Genomic DNA, 25,757 nt, shown 5'->3' with positions numbered 1-25,757 from the left:
ATAGCATTCTTCTGCCTCAAAACATGAGGAAAGTATAGTCAGCTTACTTTAGTATATACATTACAGATGGATATATTATACTTTTCTGAAGTGCAATTTGGTCCATTTCTGCTGCCTGAGTTTTCAAATTTTGGTTGATTCATAAACACTATTTCATATAAGCAGAATGTCTTAGCTATCCAGATAACTCTTTGTCTATCATTCGTTTTCTTTTCTCTTTAAGATCTAGATGTCATCAAAATGAAAAAATGCTTATTGCAAACTTTAAAACATTCCTGCTTAAGTGAGATATTCTAGGATATGCATACCATTTAGGCACTGATCTCATTTATGTTCCACTGATATCAACCCATGAAGACTTACCTTACCAGTGATATCATTCACAGCAATATGCACAAAGATGGAAGCCTCTTCCATACCTTCCAAATAAACATGCCGATAACCTGAAAATGAAGAAAAAAAAAAAAACCTGCCATATTAAGTGAACAGATACATTATAATAAAAGGTGCTGTTGAACAGGCTCAGAGGAGAAATCATGGATTAAAAAGTTACATTATAGTCCATTTCCTCTGCTTTGACTGGTTACCCTTTAATTAGTCGAGCCTGCATATCTAAATATTATAATTACCAACAGCCAATAATACTTTGTTTAGAAGAGAATGGAGCAGGAAACCATATTAATGAGTATTTTTCTCAACATTTCTGTAAAGTAGTAATAGGGAATGAAACCGTTATGAGGTTAAGAGCCTGGAGTTCCTAAAGGGATCTCTTCCGGCATCTTTACTGCCATCAGTATAGAAGGACATACGTCTCCTAGGTAATATTCACAAATAAATAATGTAAACTTCCCTTGTAGGCTGATGATGCATAAATCTACATATTACCGTATCTGTTAAAAGTAGATTACCACAATGAAGCCAAAAAAACTAGGGTTGCATTGATACTATTTGTTAGTACTCATATCGGTCCAATACTGACTCCTACATACTCATACTTGAAATTGGTTCTGTTTTATACTTTCTTGGGAGTACAAAATTAGCACTAGACTTGAAGATAAGCCAGCAAAAAAATTAAACAGTGCTTGTGAGTAAAATATGAGAAGTTTCAAAACTGTAAGGTGGCTAGAAGTAAATCTACAAGTTACTAGAATTATTTTCTTTTCACATAAAGTACGGGAAGAGTATGTAGAAGTACAATAACTTGAAATAATTATTATTTTTTTGCTTGAGAAATGAGAAAAACACCTATGCAGAACAATTAAAACATGTTAAACACATGCAGCGTGTATTCCAGTCAGATTTCTTCAAGTGTTTGATTTTTGTGTCCATGCAGGGTTGTTCCGGGTACAAAGTTTATTTCAACTAGAGCTGTCACATACAAGATTGAAATTAAAATATGAATGATGGATGGATTAATTTAATTTTACACACCACTTTAACATTTGAAATAAAATATAAAGTTGTAAATCCCTTCCCTCGACTTCATGTTACTGCAGTTGACATTCTGTATCATTTACTGGAGGACCAGCCTATGCTGAAAGATGCATAATCAGGTTTAGACTTCTGCCTAACTTTCAAAGGAGACATAATTAATGGATAATCAATCAATACTTAACTATGCTTAATAACAACAACAACAAAATAATGAATATTAAAATGAAAGAGTGATTATATTTTCCTAATCAAAAAATGCTACAATGCCAATTCCTTTGGTGAAGGGTTTGACAGCTCTTCAAATATATGAAAGGTCTTTCATTTTGCACACAGTATGGATTTGTGGTTGTATTTGTGAAATTGTGGATACAGCATGGATTTTTATTTGATAGAGTATTTGTACGGATTTGTATTTGTGGATACAGCGTGGATTTGTGGTTGCCCTGAATTTTGCATACATCATCCCTTGAAGCTTTAATCCCCAGTATAAATTTTACTTGCATCATCTTTAATTCTCTACCATATCTCCAAGTAAACCATAAATGCAAACAAAGTTACATTTGCTGTTTTGAGGTTTTTGCAGATTAAAACAAAACAATCAGTACTGCAAAATATAATTAATGTCACAGAAAAATTTTGAGGGCAGGTGCCATTTCTATAAAGGTTAACACTATGGTAATAAATAATGATGAGGAGGAAACACTTAAAGATCATCAAAATGCAACTTTTAGTCAATTCTATTATTTCATATGTAATGCATGTAAAGACTACGTCTTAGTTTATCTATAGGAGGCTACTTAATGAAGTGATCCGCTATGTGCAGACCTAACACTACTAAGGACTGTTTTCAATTGTTATTTTTGTTAAAGCTGCAATTTTCAGGTGCATCTCATTAACCAGTAGTGTATGAGTCACTGACAGCAATTTTTATATAATTCACAAAGTCGACGCCAGAAGGGGAAGACACCCATGAAAGCACGCACACCAAAACAAGACACCCATGAAAGCACGCAGGAAGGGGCGTGGATTCACTAAGCCGCCGACAAGTAGGAAGGAGCCACGCCCACCAACTCTATGACCATTGGATACGACGACAACTCGCAGAGCTACGCCCACTAACTGGGACGCGACACCTCGGAAAAAACGGTGTCATTTATGTTCATCTGTTGTACGCTACACATGGACCTCTGAGCCACGTTGAGTTGGGGGCAGAAAGTCTTTGATAGGCTGCAACAAAATGATGAAAGTACAGGCGCATTTTTTCACACAAGCTGTGTGTGTGTGTGTGTGGGTGGGTGTTAGTTAGTTAATTTGTTACTCGAAGGATTTCAAGATTTAATATGCAAAGGCGGTAACACTGCAAATGCAGCCCAAACAAACCCAAAATCTTCCACAGTCTCCTTACTGTAAAGCAGCAACACTACCACTGCGCTACAAGACAGAGAATGCAGTTAAAGAACGCACCACGCTCGATTTTACTTTCACTTCTGTTTGGACAACTGTGTCGTTCAGAAAGTGTTCACCCATCAATACATAATTATGTGGCATAAGATACGCCGTGAGTTGGCTAGAGCCACGACCACCAACCCGGACGCAAAAACTCACCAATCACCACGTTAGTCGAGTTCCTCCCTGCTACGATCCACATGCACCTCAGAGCCACGAGGCAGCGCCAGAGAGAGACAGAGGCACACACAGGCAGCGCAACAGAGAGAGCAGCGCAATCCTTTAAAACTGAGGTTAAAACACAATGAAGGAAGCAGTCTTTAAAAACCAATAAGCCCTGTGCCTCTTTTTCATTAGCGTCTCACCTGCTTCACCGATGTAGGCCCTACAACAGTCGAGACACTTTCTCAGCAGCTGACCTTCTCTGTGCCTGACTCCACTACTGTCAGTTGCCTGATTAAAAATGGTGAACTCCTGCAATGTTACTATCTTGGTTGGCTTTTAAATAAAGTTCGGATTTGTTCAAATGTTCCTCCTGTGCTTAAAACTCATTTAAAAAAAAGTCTTTATACAACTACTGCAATGTTACTGAGAGACAGAGGGGGAGGGGGCTTGCGTGCTGCTGAGAGAGAGAGAGAGAGAGAGGGGGGGGGGGGGGGGCTGGGGAGGCTGCTGCTGAGACAGAGAGAGCTTCCCTCTGCTTAAAAAACATTAAAAAAGCGGTGTGATTATGCGGCGTGATTATGCGGCATATACTACGCCACGGCTTGGTATGCAGCGTTTATAACAGTTTGTTTGTCGCGGATAATTTGCCTTTTACTTTAACACGAAGACAATTTCCTGTTACATTTGCCTTTGCGATGACAATTTATAAGGCACAGGGCCAAACTTTCAAAAAGATGTGCATGTATCTGCCAAAACCAGTTTTCAGTCACGGACAGTTGTATGATGCTCTCTCCAGAGTTCCATCTTTTCATTCACTTACTGGTATGCCTGCAGGAACACATGCAGCGAGCGAGAGAGAGCGAGCGACACACACACGCATACAGGCACGCAAGAGACAGAGCGCTGGACACATAAGAATAATAATACTTCATTACATTGATATACCAGTGTTTTCAGTATTCAAAGCGCTATCCACACAGGGAGAAACCGGGAAGCGAACCCAAAATCTTCCACAGTCTCCTTACTGCAAAACAGCAGCACTACCATTGCGCTACAAGGCAGTTAAAGAATGCACTGGCCTCGATTTTGTTTTCACTTCTGTTTACAGCGATCAGATCGTAGCGTACATTGTTGCAATGTTACTTTTCTTGGTGGCTTATTACATTACGGATGTTTCACATGTTAATTTTTTTCCCTGTGCTTAAAAGACATTAAAAAAGTGTTTCTCAATGTGACTCCAGAACAACTCAGTACGCAAGCTATATTAAGCGTCAACAACGAAGACTCGCTACACCTTAATGAACGAGTGCTGAAATTTATCCCTACCGACGAAGTAACTTTCATGCCGAGGACGAGATCATACACACCCAAAATTTGGATACGCTATGTAGACGACACATTCGTCATACTAAAAAATAACCAGCTGAATGAATTCTACAACCACATCAACACAATCCAATTCCCTGCAATCCAATTCACAATGAAAAAAGAAATTAATCAACACATCAGCTTCCTGGACATCTACATCAAAAGAAATAATGACGCCACCCTGACCACAAGTGTTTACCGTAAAGAATGCTACGCAGACAAGATATTACACTTCACCAGCAACCACCCGGTATCTCATTAACGGAGCTGTGTTAAAACTCTATTCAGAAGAGTCCACACCCATTGTAATATGAAGGAAACAAAAATGAATGAGAGACGCTATCTCTTCCATCTTTTCACTTCAAACAGATACTCAAAAACATTCATTAATCGGAGCTTACACAGAAGACGCCAAAAAACTCAGCAAACAATCAAATTGAATCAGAACCCCCACCCCACCTGGCACTCACTCCCCCTTATCACCACAAGGTGTCTGAAGGTACAGTGCTCATCCTGGCCAAGTCAGGCGTCAGAATAGCACACAAACCCACGAACAATCTGCGTACGGTCCTGTTTAATGCTAAAAACAAGAAATCGATAGCAGAAACACGAAACGCAGTTTATAGCATTCCATGCAGTTCTTGCTCTGTGGCATACATAGGACAAACTTCAAAAAGAAATCGCAACACGTATACAGGAACATCGCAACGCCATCAGAAGAAAGGACACACTTTCATTGATCTACACGCATACTAAATCAACAGGACATACATTTAACTGGTACAATGTACAAGTAAAATTTAAGGCCAGTACTAAAAGTGCCAGAGAGCTGGCCGAATCTTGGCTATCAAATGAAACACTTGGACATAAATCCAGCATATGCAAACTTAAGAAGAACATGTTCATAATAAATAAACTGTACACCCAATACCCCCCCCCCCCCCCCATCACACTGACTTAGCCACCCCCTCCACGTAATGTTTTGCTATATATTGCCTTTGATTCTTGTAAGTAAGCATTATCCTCTGATGAAGACCCCTCAGGAAACCTCAGGAATAAAAACTACTTTATGATACGTGATTCATTTTTTCTCCCTTTGTGGATCTCCAGCTGCAAATATAAATTATATATAAATTATATATATATATAAATTATATATATATATATATATATATATATATATATATATATATATATATATATATATATATATATATACACACACACATACATACATACATACATACATACATACATACATATATATATACATACATACATACATACATATACACACACACACACACACAAATACATATAAAATAAAGCACATAAGTACTAATGCTTGTGTGAGTGTCTTTAGTTTATATTGCATTAGGCTCACTTTTATGATTAGACATGCAGGCAAGAACTTCATTCTACTATATACACATCAATAAACATAAACTTGAGCCTAAAGTACAGACATACTTATCTGAACCTAATATTTAACCCACCTACTTTAGCATGAAAGCTTCTGTCAGAACTGTGTGCAAGTGTGGTCAGTGCAGTTTTAAGAGTTACAGATAAGGGAAGAAACTGACTAATTGATTTTTTTTGAAGAACCTGCCTCCAGCATTTATTTCAGTTACCAAACTGAAGACTAAATAGTAAAACATTGACAACAGTTATTAATTTTAATAAGTGTAATTAAAATAATACATGTTTATTATTAAAAAAAATATAATTTAATCTTAAAAAAAAAAGTTTCATTCACTCTAGCCTATTAAAATTTTTTTATTGTTCTCATAAATTTGTTTTTTATCATTTATAATAAAATATTCATTCAGCACTAGGTATTTGGCCTACCGGTTTCTACCGGTTACTTAGTAGCAGTATTAGAAAATTGTAATCTCATATCCATAGAAAGTAAAAAAAGGTGACTTTTTCAGTTTTTGAGTTAATAAAAAAAATGTGTACTTCTTTTTGTGATTACAAATTTAATTCTGTGAATTTCACTCTGCTATGGAAACAGTGATGAAAATATTAGATATACTAAAAATTTCAGTTAAGTAGATTTGTCACATTGGCAATGACTATCACAATACTTCCCACAGTCAGGGTTGGATCTACCATTTAGGTGAACCAGGAGGTCACCTAGGGTAGCAAAATTTGGGGGAACATTTTTTTAAATAGTGAAGACCATGACTAATAAACATCTGGACTCAATACAACTGTCTGACTTCCATTTTTGAGTACTACTACATTTGGTCTTAAAGTCGGACAGGTGGTCCCCCAAATCCCAGCATGTCCCCATATTTAGCTGTGAGGAGGCTCTCTTTACGTTGAACATTCTCATTTTTTTTTTTTTCGTCAAATGCAAGTTCAGGTTTTTATTTCTGTTTTAGCACTGCTTCTCTTTTAGCAAGTTTGATTTCTTATTTTCCATGCAGATACAGATTTTAATATATACGAGGGACACCGGTTCCTCCCTGTGTGGATAGCGCGTTGAGTACTGAGAAAAGCGCAATATAAATGTAATGAATTATTATTATTATTATTAAAAAGTTTCTGTACTTTTCTTTTTAACTCTATTTATTAAGAATTTCAAAAACAAATTACATCACTTTTCTACATAGTCACCTTCGTTTGTGATGCAATTTTCCCAGCGTCATACCAACTTTTTAATGCCCAGTTACTACTCCTCCCGCTTTCATCGTTTCCAAAAAATTATAAAAGTGTGGAAATTTTTTTAACATCCCTCATTTTTTTCGTGCTTGTTTCTACCTTATTTTGCAAGCACAGTGCCATTCCATTACCAGCGGTTTTAGAATAGTAATTTATGTGGCTGTTATGACCCCTGACCATATTTAAGCACACCAAATGAGGAGCAAAAATACTCCACAGTGGGATTTCTGCCTGATCGCCAAAATGCTGAGCTTTATGCTTTAGAATCTTGGCATTTCTTGAATTTTTCATATTTAATGCTATTAATACAATGTATATAATATTACTGTATTATATTACTGTAATTAATATAATTCTATAATAATATTAATGTGAACAATTTGTTTAATTATAGAAACATAAAAGCCAGTAGCTATCTGTGATACAGTAAAGAAACATTCAGGCTTCAATCATATATGATGAAAGTCATAAAATACTGAAAACATGATCTCCATACAACAATTTGCTGTACATACAACATCTACAAATCCCAAATTGTTGTCATGAAGTATGGTTCTAATATTAAAAGTAGGCATAGAGAAGAAATGCAAATTTTGACAACTGTGGCAAGAACAGGAGTACTGGCAGGGAGTGATAAATCTTGAACATGTGTAACATTTCAGGGCTGATTAGCTGTATGGGACACCATAATTAACCAAGGATATTAAGTAACACTTCAACAAGGAGCTAAAGATGAGAATATTGTCTCAACTCATGAATTGTTCCAGTTTAGTTTTTTGAAGGTGAGATCTTAAATTAATTTTTTTCAGAGATCAGCAAATTTCCACGAACCTCGAGTGTGGCACGATATGGTCCCAGACTGGAAAAAGTGGGTTCATGAGGCTCTTAATTGAGACTACATATAAGAGCTCTCACTCTAAAGATTAAAATAAACTCAGCGGTGCAGTGGTCTCAGGGGTTTACGAGGAACACTGTGGATTCGCAATTACAAAACTTTATAGACCTGCTCCTAAACCTAGAAGCGACCGTAGTCGGTTAAAAGTTACCTTTCAAACAGAGGTATATTAGGTGTACAGTTAAAAGGTGTTTGAAACAATGGCCAGATGACAGAGAATGGAGGTGGGAAGATGAGTAGTTTAAAGCAGTACTATGGTAGATAAGCTGACAAGCCAACAAATCTTGTAGACTTGAATCTATGGTTGAAAGTCCTGAATGTCTATAGGGTTTGTTGTTTGTTTACTCGCATTTGTGTATCCATACCTGTGGTCATTATTAAATCAATAAATCAGACAGCCTTTGTAAGATAGTTTCTAATTTTGTTCCAAATAAGATTAAGCTAAACAAACTGGCATCAGAAAATTAATGCATGAGTCTTGGTCTTCTTTATCACCAAGCCATTTATTATGACTTTCAAGAATTGTAACTTAAATATGCTTAATTCACTTCTATCAGAGTTGATATAAATGTCCCTCTGTCCTTTTACTAAATGTTGGAACTGACTGATGATGCAGGAAGTTAAAGTTCAACATATCATGCAGGTTTTCTTTCTCTCTTTCCGAGAGGTGAAGCTTAAAAGCTAGATTAGTACATCCAGTGGCAGGCATAGCAGGGAAAGATTGTGGTAGATTGACTGTTCTAGGTGTACTAGTCTGGGTGACTACTAGACTCTTTTAGCAGTGTTGAAGAAAATGTGTTGCAGATACAGGTGTCTTGACTTTTTATTTTAATTTATTTATTTATAGAGAGCCTTTTACTTTATTGCTTGGCTGACACCTTTATCCAAGGCGACTTACATTTGAGATAGAATTGGTTACAATTCTTTTGTTTTTTTCAGTTGAAGCACAAGCAAATAAATTGATTTGCTCATGGTCACTTAGTGTCAGTAGTATGATTTGAACCCACAATCTCAGGTTTTGAAGTCCAATGTCCAAAGCCTTAACCACTACACCACACTGACACATTTTATTGTCCCTCAAAACATTTATTGCTACAAGTGATAACCTAGTAAGGGATACCATAAACCTCCTCTGGATCTTTAAATAAAGTTAAAGTTAATGTGCTCTTGTGAGATATCATCAGCAGGGACACTCCCCCAGCCATGTGTATGCACCTGGAAAACCCTCTGCAAATGTAAGGTACTTTGAGGAAGTCACCTACTTGTTCAAGTTGAAATAAATGTTTCACCTAGTTTCCTGAATTAAATGCTCGCCGCTTATCAATCTGGTTAAGAAAATTACTGTTCTAAGACCCAGAATCTTATCAATGGACACAAGAGAGTTAAATAAAAACTATCTCAAAGATATTTAAAAACCACAGCACTTGGAAAAAATACTTTACAAAGTCTTGATTATACTGTAAATGTTAAGTGTTTCACACTAACATCTGGACCTGGTGCAGATTGCCAAAATTGCACTCTCTGTGTTCATATGACTTCTCTCCAGGTATTATGGATCTTCTCCACAGCCTAAAGACATGACTGATATGTTACCTGGTAAATCTAAATTAGTAGTGTGTGTGTGTGGACTCTGCAAAGGACTGCCATTCCATCTGGTGTGTTATCCCACCTACAATAGGTTCCACTGGTGCTAGGATCGGCTTAGCAATCATAAAATGAAATAAACCTATTTTAGAAAATGAATGGAGGATATGAACTCTTTGATGCAATAACAGTAAAATACTATGTTTGATAAACTGAGGCACATCATTCTTTTTAATACTGATGTTAGAATGATTACATTCCATTACTTTATGTACTTACTTTTACTTCTAAATCTTTAGTTGACAAAATATAAAAAAAACACCTCATTTTACAAATGCTACACATTTTAAACATATTTGTTGGGGAAAGCTATTACAAAACAATGTGACTGATAATGTCTATATAGGTTTCAATTTATTTTAACTTGTTTTATTGTATTGTGATTTAATATTTAAAATAAATCTGTCTTGCATATGTTGCTACCCTTACAGGTAGCATCACCCACTAAAAGATTTCTGAAAAAAGTTGGTTCTAAAAATAAAAGAATGAAAACAGACTGATTGATAATCGCATACCCTGAAATGTGGACAAAATGTATCCATCCATTAAACCCACTTAATCCACAACTTCAAGGTTGCACAAGTCAGGATACAGCTACCCAGCCCAACCCAGGGAACACTTATACCAGGCCTGTTCACAGATGACAAATAACCTAACGTGCATGTCTATTGAAAGTTGAGGGAAACGAGATAAAACAGAGAAAAGCCCGCACAAACATGCAGAAGATCTAAACACCAGATAAACGCTCAGTCAGTCCCAGATTTCAACCAAGTCTCCTGGACCAGTGAGACAGCAGCCTTAACAACGAAGTCAAGTGAAATTCATTAAGTAACCTTACTGCAGGCATAAAGTCAGACTGATTTACAGCTGTGCAGCATGTCAACATGGAGAAATAGGCTCTTGTCTTACTGTGCTAAACAAACACTTTAACTGCTCTCCACTTAATGCATATGATCTGTTTCAATGGGTTACACAGGTATTTACGGTATAGAATAATGTTGCAGATCTCTGTGCAGTATTTTGATATCTACTTTTTGGTCTACCACTTAAATTGCATGGAAAGAAGAGCTTAATGTTTTCCAATGTGCCTTTGCAGTCTTTCTAAATGGTATTTGCTGGAAATTACATGTTTCACACTTGCTTAAGTGCATAAGATTGCTTAATCTTTCCTATAGCATTCTTCTTCAGCTTGTGAACAGAAAAACAATACTGTACTTAGAACAAAAATCTACAACCAAAAACATCTGAAATGGACACAAAAAAAAAGAAGTGAAAAAGCTAACAAGTCCCAGATGGAATTTCAGATACTGGAAATGCATTTTTTCATGTCTGAGCTAAACCACAGGAAAGAAGAATTTATAGGTACTCAAAATTATGCCAAACACTTTTATTAACTATTTTTAAATAAATTGAGCAAAGCAGAAAAAAAATCAGAATTCTCTATAACTTCACTGTTAACATCACCATCTTGTGGCTGGTCCTTGCACTTGTTCTAAAATTCTACAACAAATTTTTAAACATCTTAAAAAGGTTTCATGCACATAACAAACAGTTATTTTTTAAACCACATCAAAACAGCACAAATATTTTAGCTTTCGTTCTTCACTGTGCAACATCTTTAATATATCAATTAATGGCTCTTCACAAAAAAAAAGAAAAAAAAAAGTTGCACTTTAAATATTACCAGCAATGACCTGATTAATGTATTTGGAAATATCTTTTGTAAATATCACCTTATCAAATCATGTTACTTGATTTTTGTCAATGTTCAAATCCATTTAAAAAAACATGCCATAATAGTATGTAAATCAAAAACAGTTGAAATAACGGCATTAGGTGAGGCAAGTGGATGTTGAAGTGGTCTAACTCAAACTTCAAAATATAATAAGGAAAAGCCTCTTTAAAAAATAAAAATATCTTTCCTTACCTGGCATCATACTGGAAAAAGCAATTGTTCTTTGTCCAATGAAATCTCTGCCAATAGGATCATGATCCCATACCAGAAATCTGACTAGGGCAATCTCTGGCATGTGCATCGTGAATACCAATGTCTCCTCCCACATGGGATTGAAGCCTATGGGAACAGAACATGCCAGCCTGTGTCTCAGCAAAGTGGATGAGCCATAGTGCACTACATATGGTGGATTTAATTTTAACCATCTTCCCATTGTACTTCACCCTTGTATACACAGGCAACTTTTATGGAAATGTGGACAAATTTTAGCTAAAGTGAACACAGCAAAAATTGGAATAAAAATAATTTGTTTAAACCCAAGCGTAAACAACTTTTAGAGTTTATAAATATGCCATAAAGTAATTCTATCAATATTAAAAAAACAAACAAACAGGAAAACAGAATCTACATTGAATTAAAAAAATGTAATTAGTTATCCCATATAATTTGTTATTGTATCTTATTACATTTAAGCAAGATTTGTCTCCTTAATTTTCCATTAAAGAAACTGGCTATCCTATTTTTTTCTACCTAATTTAACTTTGTACCTCATGTGAATTTAATTCCCCAGCTTTTTGTCCTGCTGCAGGAAACAATGCTTTTGCTAGTGTAAATATTTATTGTGATTTCTCTTCTTTGTTAAAAGTAGACATTATTTAAAGGATATCTTGCAGATATTCAGTTTGGAAATCTTGTTGCAATTACTAACAGGTACAATTTCACCTGAACTCAGTATCTTTGTCTCTTGCTGTTGAGAATTCTTTGCACAGCATTTCTTCAAATTAAAATTAGGAAATCATGCATGTCTGAATGTTATGTGATTGACTTAAGGGAAAGTCAATTGAAGTGGCATACTTTTGTCCTTTTGGTAGCATAACAAGAAAATAATGTGGGGATACTCACCATTGTCGTCAACTACTCTAGTCTGCTCTTTACAGCAGTCAGCAGGTAGGCCAATAATTTCAACCTCCACAAATGGATCAATAATCTGTAAAATATAGGCAAACAAACAAAAACTCCATTAATGGGATACAGCCAGTGTTAGTGTATGTATGCAAGTAATATTTTACTTTGAAAACTGAATTATTAGACTTATAATACTGTACATGGAACAAATTCATAGCCTGTTGCCAGACAAACAGTTGACCATTCAGTAAATCAGTTTTCTTGCAAATAATTTGGTTTTTAGGTCAATTTAAACCACAAGGCTGCAAGTGTGTGCAATACTGGAAGTGTATTAACTCATCAGTCTATACACTTTCAAAATGCTTAATCTGTTATGGCAGGGGTCTCAAACTCCCGGCCCGCAGGCCATTTCCGGCCCCCCTTCCCCTTCCCACTGGCCCGTATATGACGTCAATAAAATAATGCAATCCGGCCCACGAACTGTAAATTTATTTAACTATTTTAGCCTACTTCCTTTGTTTACTTGTTTAAGTCCAAACTAATTTCAAATTAACTTAAACCTTTCAGTTCTGTCATTTGGTGCAAATGTGCAGCTTTTGACAAAAAGAAAGCAAGTTCATTTTTTATGGAATTCATTTGCTTGGTTGTCAATAAAAAAGATGTCTCTTTCCAAACCAAAAAGGAAGGTCGATGGTGAACACAGACAATTTCAAGAAAGATGGACATTACAGTATTTTTTGTGGAATTCAGTGAAAATGCCACCTGTCTTATATGCAAAGAAAAAGTCGCTGTTTTGAAGGAATATAATCTGAAACGTCATAACTCGACTAAACACGGAGAACAGTATGATAAGTATCAGCGAGAAGAGAGGGGAAAAACTAGCTACGCAGCTACACAAAGGCCTGAAATTACAGCAAAGACTTTTTCGCAAAGCAAAAAAGGATGCTGATAGTGCGGTGGAAGCAAGTTATGTGGTACGTTAATCACTAAGGCATGAAAGCCGTTCACTGAAGGGCAGTTTCTTAAGAACTGTATGTTAAAAGTTGCTGAAATATTGTGTCCAGAAAAGACGGGCGAGTTCGAAAAATATCTCCTTGTCAACAAACACCGTGGCAGAGTGAACAGGCGAGTTATCAAATGACATCTATGATCAGTTACTCGACAGAGATAAAGTTTTTACTGCATACTCCGTGGTGCTTGACGAAAGCACCAACAAAATCGATACTGCTCCACTACTGATTTTCATTAGGGGTGTTAATTCCCCCTTTGATGTGACTGACGATTTGCTAAGTTTATGTCCGATGCACGGCTGTACGACAGGCAATGATATATATCAGCTTCTGTGTAATGTGACTGAGCGTGTTGGTTTGCTATGGAAGAAACTGGTAGGCATCACCACAGATGGAGCCCCGTCCATGACAGGTAAACAAAATGGACTAGTAGCACTGGTTGAAAAAAAATTAGAAGAGGAAAAAGCTGATCCAGTAGTAGTTTTACACTGTATTATTCATCAACAAGCACTGTGCAGCAAATTCTTAAAATTTGAACATGTCATGTCTATTGTTCTGAAATGTATTAATTACATCAGGTCAAGAAGTTTACAGCATCGCCAGTTCAGAGCCTTTGTAGAAGAAATTGCGTCAACTTATGGTGATGTACTTTACTGTGGTGTGCTGGCTCAGCAGGGGAAACAATCTGAAGAGATTTTTTGTGTTGAGAAGAGAGGTGAAAAACTTCATGGCGGATGGCAGAATGGATGTTCCTGAGTTGTAAGATCCACAATGAGTCATGGACCTTGATTTCTTAGTGGATATTACACAGGAGCTGAACATACTTAACTTGAAGCTTCAGGACCCTCATCAGCTCATCATAGCAACTAATGAAAGTGTGAAAGCCTTCACCACAAAATTGAAATTATGGAAAACACAGCTTTCTGCCAAAAATCTCACTCATTTCCCAACATGTAGATCTCTTGTGGAGGATTGCATAGCATTCAGGAGTGATAATATACATCTGCTTTTGAAAACCTACTGCAAGAATTTGATCACTATTTTGCTGACTTTAGGCCACACCGCAACACCTTCCAGCTGTCTGCAGACCCCTTTTTAGCTGATGTGGAGAGTGTTCCAAATGGAACTTATTGACTTGCAGTGCAATAGTGAGCTACAATCTAAGTTCAGAGAGGCACAGGGAAAAGCAGACTTGACTGGGCAGTTTCTGAGAGAATTACCGCCATCCTTTCCAGTGCTGTCCAAAATTTTCAGTCAGGTAATGTGCCTTTTAGGAAGCACATATCTGTGTGAGAAACTTTTCACAAATATGGACTTTAATAAATGCAAGTACAGGTGTAGGTTTACTGATGATAATCTTAAAGCTGTAAACTCCATTAGAGCAAATGTGGCAAGACTGTGTGAACAGAAACACTGTCAGGTTTCTGGACAGAAACAGAATCAGGTATTTCATGTGTTAGGTTAATGGAAAGTTTTGTTAATTTATTGAATTTAATGAAAAAAGAATTGCACATTTAAATGTACAGTATTTAGAGTACAGTTTGTGTTTTGAAAAAATATGTAAGTAATGGAAATAAAAATAGATTATAAAGAATATTACTATCTCTTGTTGTACTTGAACATTCATGTGGCCCCTGTATGACATGACAATACCAGCAGTGGCCCAAAGCCAATTTGAGTTTGAGTCCCCTGTGTTATGGCATTTAATGGGCCTCATATATGATTTACTAATACGGTCAAGGCATATTTTGCATACTCATATGGAAAAGCAAACAGTATATCACAGTATTTACTGTTAAAGATACTAAAGTTTAAAGAAAAAAGTTAACCTTTTGTAACAGAGAGTTAGTATAAAAAAAAAAAAAAAGAGGATCATACAGATGTGTTTTATGAAGATACAGAAACAGACACTTCTACTGCTGTACCATACACACTTGCCCCTTTTCACTGCTCCAGTGGTTAAATACTGCATACCTTCACTTAACAGTTCCAACATACTATATTACAAATACAATAGACACTATTCAATACAAATGCAGACACCTAATCCTTAATGGTAAAAACACCAAGAACCAAGATATACAGTATGAATATTATATAAAAGATACACTGTATGGATACACACAAAGTAGTGTACTGCTTAAAGGTGGAAAAAGTATTAAAAAAAATGTGCTCAAGCAACAGTATATTACAAGGAAAGTAAAAATGTAGGCTTGGAAAAAAATTGCTCAAGTATAATTTAGTTAGAAAAAAAATAGTAAATATCCTCAAATAATCAAATTGTACTTTGGAAAGTATAAGAACAATACACATTGCAATGAAGTATATTTATCACAAGACAAATAAATGATACTATATAAATGTGCACACTTAGAAACTGTGTACTGTACTTTATATGGCAATTACATTTCAAACAAATTTAGTCTGTATATGTCAATGAAAACATCTATAACTTGTATCAAAAGGGGTGTATTATTAATTGCAAAACACTCTACTGGGATGAGATTTAAAGTTATGGAAGGAGAGTTTTTTTATTGCCAGAAGTACATAATGATATTTAAAATACAAATAATGAACCCGGGAATCTTTGAATTCATATTTTGCCATAAATTGTTTTAATGTGCACAAACTCAATGGAAAACCTTGCACGCAAAACTGCAATTACAAATTTTCTATTACATCCCCAACTCAGAAAAAGTTGTGATGGTACTGAAAATGCAAATAAAAACAGAAAGCAGTGATTAGTAAATGACTTTTGACATGAAAACAATATTTTTTTCCTAAAAATAACCACTTATTTTGCTTTTGATACTTGCAACATACTCCAAAATACAGTGATCCCCCGCCTATCAAGGAAGTTACGTTCCAGACCCATCAGTGATAGGTGAAAATCCGCGATATAGAAAGACCATATAAACAAAACATTTTTTTTATAGTTTAACCTTTAAAATACCCTTCCCACATGCTTTAAACACAAGTAAACTTATTAAAACACACTTTGTAAACACATATGATATGTGGATGTCGGGCTAAGGATATGAGTAACATAATAATAATAATAATAATATGTAATGTATTTATACACACACACACATCTCTTTTTCTCTTTCTGTATAAGTAATGGAATATGTAAAAATAAAAACATTTTAAGCTCAGTATGGGTACTAACCAGTGAAGATACACTCCATAACTTGAATGATGATGATGATGCAGTACACGATGAAGTACGTATGTAGGTGATGAAGGTGATGAGTAAGTACTGCACAGCAAAGCAGAGCATTAACAGCTCTTCTGAAGTCTCGCCTTCAGTTGGTTTAGGAGGGGTATCTTCCTGCTGATGGATGGCAACTTCCGCCTGAAGGCGCAGCCATGTCTTCTTTGTTTGTTGGGGTAAGGAACATCTTTATAGGCAGTTGCTGGTGTTGCTTCTTCCTTTGGGCGAGGAGGTTTTTATAGACTTCAATGGCTGCATCAATGGCGTTGTGAAACTGCAATGCCTGAAGCATTTCGGGATCCCAATCATCTACACAGTACACAGAGAACTGAGATGTGTCGGGGACTCACGCTTGCTGTTTTTGCGAGATTACACCACGTTAGCAGCAGCCAATCAGAGCCCAAGAGAATGAAAATCCCGCTCTGATTGGTCGAATCTCCTTTTTCAGCCAATAATGGGCCTTGTAAGAAATCACCTGGGTGCTGTAACGCGAAACTCTTTGTCTACCGTAGTGTACAATGTATGTGTATTTAATGATTTACTGTATTGCTTAAATGTTAGATATGTTCCACAGAAAAATCCGCAATATAGCAGGAACGTATAGCTGAACCGCGATATAGCAGAGGATCACTGTATTTATAGACAGTAGAGAATTTACCTCTAAGTAATGTTGCCTTTCCTTCTCACAACACCTAATAAATGTTTAGAATACTGAACACACAAATGTATTGAATGGTTCAGGTGTAATTTTGTCCCATTCTTCTTATAAACAAGTCTCAACGTGTGCAACTGTCTTTGCTTTTACATTTTATGTTTCAAAAAAAACCCCTGTCATTTAAAAATTAATTTACTTCATAATTTTTCTTGTATGTATGTAACTCCACAGTTTTGGGATATTGTTTAGTTTTGTCCTATGGCCTGGATGTGTCCAGTAATAGTATATAAGCTGTATAAGCCTGTACTGTAAAAAGCCTGAGCTCCTAGAAACCATGATTTCTGGCACTTCAATTAATCAGTCGCATCGGTTGTGCATTAGCGGCTAAGTGAGGTTCTCTTTTCTTGGCGGTTTCATTTTTTAGCTAAACGAGTTTCTCCTCGGAGGTTTTGTTTTGCAGATGTGCTCATCTCGCTTGTGTATTAGTGGTTAAGCAAATTTCTCTCTTGGATATAGAAGGAATAATATTAGAATCGAAGGAAGAGAGAATTGTGAAAGTCCAAACTCAGTGAAATTCGTAGCTGAACTATTCTCTAAAATAACTGGAGAGGACTTCAAATCGGACACTAAGATAGTAGCAGCTTATTGCATATGGGGATCAAATACCTCTAAACCTAGGACTCTTACCATGCATTTCGAAAAATTACAATCAAAATTACATATAAAGTTACTTCTCAGACAGAAACAAGAGATTATATTTGAAAATAATCACATTCGTATTTTCCCTGAATTCCCGTCCCCAACAGCTGCTAAACGTGAATTTGTGAATTAATAAAGTATCTATCTATCTATCTATCTAAACGTGTCACTTTAACAACATTAAACAGGGAAAGGCGAGATCAGATACAGCCTCTTGTATCCTGCCAAACTGAAAGTGGACATTCAAGGCAAGCTCTACATTTTTACCTCTACAGAGGAAGCAGAAAAAGAGCTAAGAAAACTGACCCCAACACTTTTTTGAAATACGATCGTAAGTCTAATCCTGTCACGGCCTGGCAAAGAAGATCTTATAGGCTGTTTAATCCTCTTGCAGTGATATTGGTACCGTAATTATACATCCTTTTTCCTTCTCTGCCACTTTTTGTTTATGCTTTAATTACAACTATATGCATATATGTATGTGTAATTTTTTTTAAAGGAGACTGTTTAACATCATTATAGTGTTAGGGCTTACTATGCTTATCCAGTGCTACTGTTTAACATCATTCCCTGGGTTAACAAACTCAGGACTGTTTGAGTGTATTTTATGCTTATAGTATTTGGACTGTATTGTCAATAGACATCTATATCCTTATACACCACTGCTGGGAGGTTTGTTTTGTTTTGGACATGCTTTATCTCTAGGTATGTCTGAGGACTGGGATTTTGTGAAGTGTGGTCCAGCCTTTTGCGGGCAGGCAAAATGGGGGACTGGGGGGGTGAGAAAGTGAGCAAGCCATCTCTAATCTATCCTTTTAATCCTTAAAATTTTAAGTGCCAAAATAAAAATAGGCATCATGGTGATAACTCCTGGGAAAATTTGAAAATTAAGGTCAAAGCTGTCTTATTTTCAGTTAAGACTACAAAATGACAACGGAAGTTCAGAAGCAATGTTTCCATGACCAAACAGTTAACTTTGTGAGCTGGAATGTTAAAGGTCTGAATCACAAATTAAAGACAAAGAAAATACCCTCTCACCTAACAGGTCTAAACGCCAAAATATTATTTTAACTGGAGACCCACCCATCTGTTTCGGCTGCACAGAGACTGGATTGGCCAAATATTCCATTCCAGCTTTACAAAGAAAACTAGAGAGAATTCTTATACATAGAACAGTCTCATTTGCAGTATCAGATGTAGTATCTGATACTAAAGGGAGATATGTGATTATAATGGGTAATTTATTTAACTTTGAAAAGATTTTGATAAATATCTATGTAGCCATTGTGGATGATAGGAACTTCATCCAAAATGTATTTGCATCCATTCCCAATGTGAACACTCATAAAATTATAATGGCTGGGGACTTTAATTGTGTTTTAAATCCAGACCTAGATAGGTCTCCTGCCACAGAGGCGATAACGTCTAACACTGCAAAGACAATTACACAGTTTGTAACTGATCACAACTTATCAGACCCCTGGAGACTTCTAAACCCAAACTTAAGAGCATAGTCCTTCTACTCACCAGTACATAACTGCTACTCAAGAATTGATTATTTCTTTGTAGATAACAATTTCTTGCCTACAATTAAATCTTGTAAGTACAATGCTATTGTTATCTCCAACCACGCCCCTTTGATCTTGGAGCTAAAATCATTATGCCCCACATACTCATCTTGCAGATGGCGTCTTAACCCACTTTTATTAACTGATGAGAACTGTACAAAATGTATATCCAAACAAATCAATTTTTAGAGACAAATACATCCTCAGAGGTATCTGCAGGAATACACTGGGAAACCCTGAAGGCTTTCTTAAGAGGGCAGATTATCTCATATCTTTCCCACAGAAATAAACTGGAAACCAAGAAGGTATCAGAGCTAATCAGTGAAATTTCTAGAACAGATTAAGAACACGCCAGGTGTCCAAGTGAGGGATTTCATAGAAAAGACAGGCTCTGCATTCAGAACTCAACCTCTTAACAACTAAAGAAACTGAACAACTAATTTTAAAATCAAGATATCATTACTATGAACATGGAGAGAAAGCTAATAAGATTTTGGTTCAACAAATCCACAAGCAGGAAGTTCGCAATGCAGGAGAGAAAGCTAATAAGATCTTGGCCTAACAAATCCACAAGCAGGAAGTTCGCAATGCAATCCCAGCAATCACCAACACAGACAGTGACAAACTCATTGACCATACAAATATAATGCACACATTTAGAGACTACTATAAGTCCTTATATTCTACTGAGTTTAAAGAAGACATGACACAATCTAATACATTTCTGGATGATTTACAGATATTCTTTGTTTACAGCATTTTTTCACACCTGCCTAAAACTTTTGCACAGTACTGTATATATACTGTATATAAATAAGTATCTATATATATCACACACGTGCACATAGGAGGCAGTCAGAGGTCTTAACTGAGGGTTAAGATGTCAACTTGGGGGTTGATGTAGTGTACTAAACTCTTTCTCCATCTTCTACAGATCATCAGAAGGTAAACCCAGCTAAACCAGTATCAACTTCCACATTCCTGTCCAAACCATGCCCTCCTACTGACCTCACGTCTGGAACTTCCCTCACGGACCCACCTCTTCCTGCACACCACCTATAAAAAGCCATGCACCTCTCCTCCCCATTCAGTTCTATTTGGACTCAGTCTTTTCTGACTACTTGATGATTTATTTTGCTCTGTTACGATATACGGGGTGGTTCCCCATACACTTTTCTCTGCAGAACATACTTAGTACATGCATGCATAGCGTAATCAACTAGTGTACTGTCCAAGAACTGAGACAGAGAAAATGGGAAAACTACATAGCCATTACTAATTTACTAAAACATCTTTGCACTTCCAGATCATGTCCTACAACCCGAAAAAATATCGTATATACTTTTACTTCAAATGGCCACTGTGAACCCTGAATTTTGAACACAAACAATTAACTGTACTTTGTAATGATTCAACTTGAAAATGTAACAAAATAAATATGATTTTTAAACAGTAAAACTATTTGCATTTAAAAATATTTTAAAAACTACAATGTCTACATAAATTTACTCAAATACAGAAATGAAAGTTAATGTAATTTGTTACTTTCCACTCGCTGTACTGTGCAAAAGTTTTAGACCATGCAACAAAATCATATTTAAAGCTAGTTATCTATACAGCAAGAATTTATTTTCTTGTGATTACATTATAACACATTAGAATAAATACAAATTAACCTTGACAATTCCAAAATAATGTCTTATATTTTCTAAAGCAAAGAACCTTTTTATGTGCCCTATATTAAAATACAAAGCTGAAGAAATTTGTTTTGATTTGTGTAACTTTGTTCAACAGTCTTATGATAATTTCTTCTAAATTTCTTGTAGGATTTGCTGAAATTCCTTTAATTTTTGTTGTTTTCTGTTATTTTCCCTGTCCAAGTGACCCCACACAGCTTCAGCTATGTTGGGATTTGGTCTCTGATGTGGTTTGTCTCCTGCTGTTAGTGTTTCATTTACAGACCTTCACATCAAGTAGATATTTATTGTGTTTGCAGTATATTTACGATTGTTGTGTGTTCATAAGAATTACATACATACACATTGAAATCACCTCAGTTTTTTTTGTTTGGTGCCTCCTGACTCAGTGGTATGAGAAAACCCTGACATATGATATACCGGTCAACTCTTCTTGATGTCTAGTTATGGAAGATGTTCAGCTTTTTGGTGCTACCCCCTATGTTTTGCCCTCTAGACCTGAAAAACTCACCTTTATAGGCCATTTTTGGATCATATTTTATGCAGGAAATTTAACCCTTACAATCAAGAGTAAACCAAAAAGTTTCTCAGCAAAAATGACCAAAAGGACTTGAAGTTGGGCACGCCATGTAATTGTGAATTTCCCATTGGGATTAATAAAGTATCTATCTATCTATCTATCTATGTAAACCAATCAGACAGGTTCACCACCTAATGGGATAAAAGGTGTCAAAGTTACTCCTTTGCACCAAATGTAAAACAAAACTGGGATCGGTAACACATGCATTTGGAGTGTCACTTTATACTATTTAGAAGTTGCTGCTTCGAAATAAGATTTTTGATATTTCATTTATTATTGGTGGTCCTAGCCCTCTATGAGCCATTCCCAGAAGGTTAAAAATGAGAAATTTCAAACATAAGCATGTGAAGTATCGTTTTAGACTATTTCATGGTCAGAGACTATGAATATGATGTTGTTTTTGATCCTTTACTAGGGATTTTGCCTTCTATGGACCACTATCATTAGGTGAAAAAATGACAAATTTATATGACAATACAGAATATTTCAACTTTAAACATTTAAACTGAAGCACATATTTTTAAATTTCCAATATCTAACACAACTGTTCTTATTGATTATGTACTTGTACCTCATGAAGTAAATCTTTACATTTCTTATAAACACCTTGAATTAGGGTAGCAACATTTTTTAGATAGATGGATTGTACTAGATATGCAATTAAGATTGCAACATCTTTCAGGACTTTATATGAGACAGATTTTGCAGTTTTTTCCTTCTCCCTTTGATGTTAATGTGAACAATGCTGCAGAGATCTTACAGATAAAAATAACAACTCTAATGCAATAGTGATTTCAAAAATATGTTTATCAAAGTTTATCTGTTTGATTTCTTCAGCACTGTTCAGGATTTGTTTCCAAGGATTTGCAAGCATTCTACAGTATGCACATGGAATAATTATTATTTTGGGAAAAAAAAGGACACATTTAGTGTACAGGTTTACCTAAAGTCAAAAACATGCAGGATTCACAGTAAAACAGGCAAACATTTATTACTGATTTTCAGAAAACTGAGAAAGATGAAATACGAGAACTTGTGGAAGATACAGTTTAATTAACAACTATTTAATAAACATTTTCTTTCTGGCAAACTGTGGCATTTTGATAACAATGTTTAATTGATTCAATTCAAATTCAAAACAAAAGTGATCAAAGCACATAGAAACTCTCCCTGGTTTAATGAAAACACTCGAGCTCTTAAATTAGACTGTTGAAAACTGAAGCGCAGATGCAAAACAACAAAGCTACATGTCTTTCAAATTGCATGGACAGAGAGTGTTAAAAAATATTAAAAAGCTCTCTTTAAAGCTTGCTCAGAATACTATTCTACAATAATAGAAATAATAAAAATCCTTGGGTACTGTTCAGAACAGTGGCTAAATTAACAAATGAGAATTCAGATCTACAGTGCAAAATACCAACAAACATCAGCAGTACAGACTTTATGAACTTCTTCAATGAGAAAATTAAAAAATATTAGATCCCAGATCTCAGCATCACAGAGCAAACCACATACTAGCTTAGCAGACCCTGTCTCACATTGTATTCAGCACTTTAGTAATTTTAATCCTGTAATTGAGCGGGAAGTCTCAACTTTAATTTCCAAAATGAAACCCACTACTTGTTCCCTAGATCCAGTGCCAACAAAACTAGTAAAAAGTGCAATGGATGTTCTTGCAGCACCTATTCTAAACATTATTAATAAATAGTTCATTATTGCATGGCACAGTATACCTGATGCACTAAAAGTGTAAGTCATTAATCTATTACTTAAAAAGTCAGACCTAGACCCACACATGCTTAATAATTATAGACCTATTTCAAATTTACCCTCTCTCTCTAAAATACTAGAAAAAGTAGTCACCAATCAGCTTCAGTCACACCTTACGCATTACAATTTATTTGAGAAATTCCAGTCTGGTTTCCGCATTGGTCATAGTACAGAAACAGCACTAATGCAGGTTGTAAACGACATTCTGATATCCTCTGATGAAGGAAACTTCACTGTAATTATGTTGTTAGACTTAAGCGCAGCATTTGACACCACTGACCAATCTTTTTTACTGCACAGGCTAGAAAATGATGTTGGGCTTACAAGCACTGTGCTCGCTTGGTTTAGTTCTTACTTATCAAATCGATTCCAATGCGAACAGAAATGTGCTGACAGTACCCCATCAATACACACAGAAGTTTAATATAGTGTCCCACGGGGCTCAGTACTGGGACCTTTACTGTTTTCACTTTACATGCTTCCACTAGGCTCTATCATCAGGAAACATAATGTTAATTTTCACTCGTATGCAGATGACACCCAGTTATACCTTTCATTTAGATCAAATGAAGTTTCTCCAATGTTGTCTTTAATTAGTTGTGTTAGTGAATTAAAGGAGTGGATGGATGGCAACTACCTATCTTTAAACATCGATAAAACAGAGATGTTAATTGTTGGAGGGAATGACGCCGATCACAACAATATTTTGTCATCATTTAACTCAGTTGGAATCACAATTAATTTTACTGAATCAGCCCGCAATCTAAGAGTTATCTTTGACTCTAGCATATCATTTAAAGTGCACACTACAAAGTTGTCCAAATCATGTTTCTTCCGTCTTACAAATGTTGGGAAATTAAGGCGTTTTCTAAATAAACAGTATTCTGAGAAATTAATTCATGCATTTATTTCTAATAGGATTGACTATTGCAATGCGGTGTTCACTGGATGTTCAAACTGTTCTTTATGCAGCCTCCAGTTAATCCAAAATGTGGCTGCAAGAATTATTACAAGAACAAGAAAATACGAACACATAGCTCCAGTTCTTAAATCCATACACTGGCTCCCGGTTAAGTTTAGGGCAAATTTCAAAATCCTCCTTTTAACATATAAAGCATTAAATGGCCAAAGTCCGGCTTACTTGTCTGAACTTATCATGACTTACAAACCAGACTGCACATTAAGATCTCAAGATGCCGGTCTGCTTATAATTCCAAGAATTAATAAAATAACAGTGGGAGGTTGAGCTTTTAGTTACAGGACCCCTAAACTGTGGAATGGTCTGCCTGCTATTCTGTTTCTCTTCTCGGTACTCAAATGTGGCACTTGGTGCCACATCCCTCCTGCCAAGTTGTTTTGCCTGCCTAAGGTAAAGTCACCCCTGATGGAGGATCGCAGGAATCGTGGGATTGAGGGGTCCTTTCATCGGATTGGCAGGCCCAGCGCTGTTTCAGGTGTGGAATGGCCAAATGGGGGAGGCAGCTTGATGGCCGAGGTCTCCAGGACTCTATAAACAAATCCCAATTCATATTATGTGATATATTATGCATACTTGTAAAATTTGTATTTGTATACTGTATTAAGGATTTGTTCTGTTCTATGTATTGTATTGTATTGACACCATTGAGGATTTGTTCTGTTCTGTGTATTGTATTGTATTGACCCCCTTCTTTTTGACACCCACTGCATGCCCAACTTACCAGGAAAGGGGTCTCTTTTTGAACTGCTTTTCCCAAGGTTTCTTCCATTTTTTCCCTACAAGGGTTTTTTGGGAGCTTTTCCTTGTCTTCTTAGAGAATCAAGGCTGGGGGGCTGTCAAGAGGCAGGGCCTGTTAAAGCCCATTGCGACACTTCTTGTGTGATTTTGGGCTATACAAAAATAAATCGTATTGTATTGTAATCAAAGTTCAGTAGAACAGATGGCATCTATTCATTTGTGAGTCATCCAATTTTAGCAATCAAGTGTCCACTGTTCTTAGCCGACAGGAGTGGAACTCATTATGGTCATTTATTGCTGCAGAATTTCAAGGCCAGGGTTTGATGCATAGAGATGTCCTTCATCGCACTACTTTATTAAAGAACTGA

At 36.0% G+C, this 25,757-nt stretch overlaps 1 protein-coding gene across 2 annotated transcripts in view; it reads right to left on the bottom strand.

Moving 5' to 3' along the window:
- plch2a (phospholipase C, eta 2a) overlaps nucleotides 1–25,757 on the bottom strand; it is a 215,978-nt gene that overhangs the window by 17,931 nt on the left and 172,290 nt on the right. For both annotated transcript variants that reach the window (XM_051931361.1, XM_028807472.2), the window contains 3 exons: nucleotides 12,477–12,561; nucleotides 11,547–11,693; nucleotides 364–443 (listed from right to left, as the gene is read on the bottom strand). In XM_051931361.1, the coding sequence (XP_051787321.1) occupies nucleotides 364–443; nucleotides 11,547–11,693; nucleotides 12,477–12,561 (312 nt within the window). The remainder of the gene's footprint in view (nucleotides 1–363; nucleotides 444–11,546; nucleotides 11,694–12,476; nucleotides 12,562–25,757) is intronic.

Source organism: Erpetoichthys calabaricus, chromosome 8, assembly GCF_900747795.2.
Source record: "Erpetoichthys calabaricus chromosome 8, fErpCal1.3, whole genome shotgun sequence".
In the NCBI taxonomy this organism is placed as follows: Eukaryota; Metazoa; Chordata; class Cladistia; order Polypteriformes; family Polypteridae; genus Erpetoichthys; species Erpetoichthys calabaricus.
The sequence above is the reverse complement of the archived record's forward strand: the minus strand, read 5'-3'. Positions and strand labels throughout refer to the sequence as shown.